Genomic DNA, 6,000 nt, shown 5'->3' with positions numbered 1-6,000 from the left:
TTACCATGCTTTAGGGTATGATATATATTTATGTGGCCTATTTGGTAGCATGTAGTGAGAGCTGTGTGTTTTGAAATGTATAATAAGTTAGTGACTCCAGATTGGTTAAGAGAGCTAAAATTGTGTGTTTTATTTCTTGCAGGATGTGGATGATTTCTTTGAGCATGAGAAGACATTCCTTTTAGAGTATCACAATAGAGTTAAAGATGCATCGGCCAAATCAGATAAAATGATAAGATCACATAAAAGTAAGTTTTGTATTCTGGAATGGAAAAAAAAAATGGATACATCAAATGTCTAATTTAATTAGAATACACATAGTGAAGTAATTGTCATTATTTCGACTAGGCTTTCTGTTTTATTGTTTTCCAAAAGGCCTTTAAAGAAGGCTAGTGATGTAAAGCTGTCTAGCCTTAATAATAACACTGCCTCGGTACTCCCAGAATGATTGGTAGAGAGCCGTGAGTAGCTTCAAATTCATGATGTGAATCTCCACCTGCCTGTGGCGTAGAGGAAGTTGAGGAACACGTGCAACACATTCAGTTAAAGTTGATCCTAAACCTAATTGTGGCAGTTTAGGCTGGTAGCATGTGAGAAGAAGATTTCAATGAATGTGGCCTTGTTTGGGCCATGTCACTTACAGTAGCTGTGTGGACTGACTTGAATTGGTCATGAGAAACACGAGGAGGTCCTATTAAGTGGAAAGTGTGGTCTGTTAATATTATAACCGCGGCTGATGCTGAAGTCTTTCCAGCAGTATACATGGAAGAATAACAAAGTAAAGCACTGATAGGCACAAATCACAAAAGAATCTATACTTCCCCCAATGTACTGTTTCTTAGGTGCTCACAGCAAGGCAGGTGCTGCCAACACTCCCAGCAGCCTTTTTCATTGTAGTTTTGTTCCTCAGCAGACCAGGCCACTCTTGCTTAATGTTAGCAAAAACTGAAGTTCTACTAAAATCCTAGCATCTTGAGTCCTTAATGTCTCCTCCAACATTTTTAATACTTTAGCTGCCATACAATAATTAGGCAGCAGCTCCACTGGCAGATTACAGACTTTCAGAGTTAGGTAGAAAATTAACCGTAGTGGACCTTGGTTTACTTGAGGAATTAATGTTTCTCTTTCTTTAGGAAGCTTTGCTGCTAGGATATTATAACTTTATTTTATGCTTAATGTATGTGTATGTGCAGCGCATATATGAATATTTTATTACTGATTCATCTACAGCTTTACTTTTGTGTTTTATTTCAGTGTCTTATTTATTCAAACTGAAATGAACGATAGCACATGAAAAGAAGACTTTTGAGACAGATAGATACTTTATTAATCCCAAGGGGAAATTCACATAATCCAGCAGCAGTATACTGATACAAAAAGCAATATTAAATTAAACAGTAATAAAAATGCATGTAAAAGCAGACAATAACTTTGAGTAATGTTAGCATTTACTCCCCTGGGTGGAATTGAAGAGTCGCATAGTGTGGGGGAGGAACAATCTCCTCAGTCTGTCAGTGGAGCAGGACGGTGACAAAAGTCTGTCAGTGAAGCTGCTCCTCTGCCTGGAGATGATCCTGTTCAGTGGATGCAGTGGATTCTCCATGATTGTCAGGAGTCTGCTTAATGCCCATCACTCTGCTACAGATGTTAAACTGTCCTTTAAACTGTTTATTCCTACAATAGAGCCTGCCTTCCTCACCAGTTTGTCAAGGTGTGAGGTGTCCCTCTTCTTTATGCTGCCTCCCCAGCACACCACCGCGTAGAAGAGGGCACTCGCCACAACCGTCTGGTAGAACATCTGCAGCATCTTATTGCAGATATTGAAGGACGCCAGCCTTCTAATGAAGTATAGTCGTTTCTGTCCTCTCTTACACAGAGCATCAGTATTGGCAGACCAGTCTAATTTATCATCCAGCTGCACTCCCAGGTATTTATAGGTCTGCACCCTCTGCACAGTCGCCTCTGATGATCACGGGGTCCATGATGGGCCTGGGCCTCCTAAAATCCACCACCAGTTCCTTGGTCTTGCTGATGTTCAGTTGTAGGTGGTTTGAGTCGCACCATTTAACAAAGTCTTTGATTAGCTTCCTGTACTCTTCCTCCTGCCCACTCCTGATGCAGCCCACCATAGCAGTGTCATCAGCGAACTTTTGCACGTGGCAGGACTCCGAGTTGTATTGGAAGTCTGATGTATGTTGGCTGAACAGGACCGGAGAAAATACAGTCCCCTGCGGCGCTCCTGTGTTGCTGACCACAATGTCAGACCTGCAGTTCCCGAATGAATCTACTGCCATCTCTGTCAGCTTGTCCCTGAGGAGCAGACGTTGGATGGTGTTGAAGGCGCTAGAGAAGTCCAGAAACATAATTCTTACAGCACCACTGCCTGTCCAAGTGGGAGAGGGATCAGTGTAGCATGTAGATGATGATGTGGTGACTGTAGCTGTGCACGTTGGATGGATGTGGGATGTTAAATTGGCCCCTGCTATATGCAGTGTGCGTGTCTGTGTTTTCACCCTGCAGTAGCCTAGCACCCTGTTCAGGGGTTGCTCCTGCCTTACGTCTGATGCTTGCTAGGATAGGTTCCAGGTTACCCATGTAACAAAAATTAATTTTTAAAAAATCATTTTATTTTTTTCAAAATTGCATTTTTCACCGAGTCCAGTATCTTACAGAACACGTGTTAGAGAAAAGTCCAGTTTCAGAAATGTATTCAGCACACCTCAGACTATATAAAGTACCCCTGATTTTTTGCATTGTACGGTTTTGTTGCAGACTAGTGTTAATCTACAAAGGATAAATAAATTAATTTTAAGTGGCAGCTTATTCATTTGTGTTTTTTAACCATTACATTATCAGATTACATGTTTTCTGCTGAAACAGTGACTAGAAAGAAACTTCACACGTGGACAAAATTGTTGGTACCCTTCAGTCAATGAAAGAAAAACTCAAAATGGTCACAGAAGTAACTTTAATCTGACAAAAGTAATAATAAATAAAAATTCTATGAAATTTAACCAATGAAAGTCAGACATTGATTTTCAACCATGCTTCAACAGAATTATTTAAAAAAAATAAACTCATGAAACAGGCCTGGACAAAAATGATGGTACCCCTAGAAAAGACTGAAAATAATGTGACCAAAGGGACATGTTAATCCAAGGTGTGTCCACTAATTAGCATCACAGGTAGGTGTCTACAATCTTGTCATCAGTCAGTGGACCTATATATAGGGCTCCAGGTAGTCACTGTGGTGTTTGGTGACATGGTGTGTACCACACTCAACATGGACCAGAGGAAGCGAAGGAAAGAGTTGTCTCAGGAGATTAGAAAGAAAATTATAGACAAGCATGTCAAAGGTAAAGGCTATAAGACCATCTCGAAGCAGCTTGATGTTCCTGTGACTACAGTTGCACATATTATTCAGAAATTTAAGATCCATGGGACTGTAGCCAACCTCCCTGGACGTGGCCGCAGGAGGAAAATTGATGACAAATCAAAGAGACGGATAATATGAATGGTAACAAAAGAGCCCAGAAAAACTTCTAAAGAGATCCAAGGTGAACTTCAAGCTCAAGGAACATCAGTGTCAGATCGCACCATCCGTCGTTGTTTGAGCCAAAGTGGACTTCATGGGAGACGACCAAGGAGGACACCATTGTTGAAAACAAATCATAAAAAAGCCAGACTGGAATTTGCCAAACTACATGTGGACAAGCCACAAAGATTCTGGGAGAATGTCCTATGGACAGATGAGACAAAATTGAACTTTTGCCAAGGCACATCAGCTCTATGTTCACAGATGGAAAATGAAGCATATCAAGAAAAGAACACTGTCCCTTCTGTGAAACATGGAGGAGGCTCTGTTATGTTCTGGGGCTGCTTTGCAGCATCTGGCACAGGGTGTCTTGAATCTGTGCAGGGTACAATGAAATCTCAAGACTATCAAGGGATTCTAGAGAGAAATGTGCTGGCCAGTGTCAGAAAGCTTGGTCTCAGTCGCAGGTCATGGGTCTTGCAACAGGACAATGACCCAAAACACACAGCTAAAAACACCCAAGAATGGCTAAGAGGAAAACATTGGACTATTCTAAAGTGGCCTTCTATGAGCCCTGACCTCAATCCTACTGAGCATCTTTGGAAAGAGCTGAAACATGCCGTCTGGAAAAGGCACCCTTCAAACCTGAGACCACTGGAGCAGTCTGCTCATGAGGAGTGGGCCAGAATACCTGCTGAGAAGTGCAGACGTCTCACTGACAGTTACAGGAATCGTTTGATTGCAGTGATTGCCTCAAAAGGTTGTGCAACAAAATATTAAGTTAGGGGTACCATCATTTTTGTCCAGGCCTGTTTCATGAGTTTATTTTTTAAATAATTCTGTTGAAGCATGGTTGAAAATCAATGTCTGACTTTCATTGGTTAAATTTCATAGAATTTTTATTTATTATTACTTTTGTCAGATTAAAGTTATTTCTGTGACCATTTTGAGTTTTTCTTTCATTGACTGAAGGGTACCAACAATTTTGTCCACGTGTGTATGTGCAAGTGCGTGCTGCCATGGGCATAAACACCGTTCAGTCATCCGGATGACACCACTCTGAAATTTATATTAAGTGAGTTTAACAAATGGATGGAGAAATCTCTCTTATTATACCAAAAAAAATCTTGCGACAAGACGTGATCTTTTGAAGAGAGACACTTTCACGTCCCGCGAGACGGTCAAGTCACGTCATACTTGCTTCCTTTGGAAGCAATTCCTGTGGTACACATACAGAGCAGGTTAGAGATAATGGAAGTTGGAAAACTCGAAAGTCTCCAAAAAAAAAAAAAATGAGAGTAAAGATTGCATTAGCGCAAACAAACGGAAAATATTACTTGGTCAAATAAAGGAACAGCGAAAAGAGATTGAATAGTGTTTGAGAATGTCTGGGGAGAAGAGAGACAAGGCAATGAGAAAAAAGGACAGGTTCTGTACAGGCATTTAAACGTTCGAAGCTCCGCATGAAATGCAGATCACGTGGCATGGCAGGAGCAGCAAACGGGAGGTAAAGAAAACTGTTATTTGTTTCCCTTTGTATCACCGTTTTAAGAGGGGTTTCGGAGAAACGGCCGCATCTCCTTGGGGTGCATTCAGCCCCCCTCTTCACAACACCGTGTAGCGCTGGCGCTGGAAGGGGTTGGCGAGCAAAGCAAGCAGGGGGCCAAACCCCCTAGTAGTATAAAAAGTTTAAACTGAGAAAAGTCAAAACTTCTAACCCGAGATTTAGACGTGGGGTACAAATATAAAATATTGGCTAACTCCAGCCTCTTGTGAATGTCTCACTACATGGCTGTACACTGGTTGAGCAGTCTTTGCCATTTTATTTCTTTTTGTCTCACTCTCGGGAGTCTCTCCTAACTTATTCTCAGAGTCCACTGGCAGTTATGTTCCTCCTCTGAATTCTTCTATAGATGCAGTAGTGTGTGTAACCTAGCATTTCAGGCCCTCTGAGATTTGCGTCTCTCCTCCCTAAGAAACAATAAATATACCGCAGAGTTCTGATACAAAACACTCCACCCCTTTCTTTGTTCTAGAAAATGGCTGACAGCTACACCCATTGCAAATAATTATATTCTTTTCCTCTTTCAAGATGCCACTTTGCTCTTACTTATAGTTAGTTCATCTCAGGAACGGATAATTACAGAGTAATTTGCCAGGATTTACAGTATAATAGTAATTTAGTATCTAAATTGTTTCTTTTGGTATTTTACAGAAAAAGAATATCATAACATTTTCAAACCTGTTTAATCTAATTGTGGGTGAGCTACGGTCTATCCTGGTTCCATTGGACTCTGAGAAGAGACTTGACCAGAACATAACAGGATAGCAGCCATTGTAGTGCACACACCTACAAAACACTTAGGTTAACTGTCAATTCCAAATTGGTTCTGTCTAACACAAATACCTTTGAGGATATAAAAGGATCAATGGAGGTAAACCAGTGCCAAATCGGGGACATGCAG

At 41.0% G+C, this 6,000-nt stretch overlaps 1 protein-coding gene across 2 annotated transcripts in view; it reads left to right on the top strand.

The window, feature by feature from the left end:
* The window catches only part of snx6 (sorting nexin 6), a 69,904-nt gene that overhangs the window by 46,501 nt on the left and 17,403 nt on the right, over positions 1-6,000 (top strand). For both annotated transcript variants that reach the window (XM_039741130.1, XM_039741129.1), the window contains exon 8: positions 143-248. In XM_039741130.1, the coding sequence (XP_039597064.1) occupies positions 143-248 (106 nt within the window). The remainder of the gene's footprint in view (positions 1-142; positions 249-6,000) is intronic.

This window comes from Polypterus senegalus, chromosome 18 (assembly GCF_016835505.1).
Source record: "Polypterus senegalus isolate Bchr_013 chromosome 18, ASM1683550v1, whole genome shotgun sequence".
In the NCBI taxonomy this organism is placed as follows: Eukaryota; Metazoa; Chordata; class Cladistia; order Polypteriformes; family Polypteridae; genus Polypterus; species Polypterus senegalus.
Note: the sequence above shows the minus strand (reverse complement) of the source record. Positions and strands in the feature narration are given on the sequence as shown.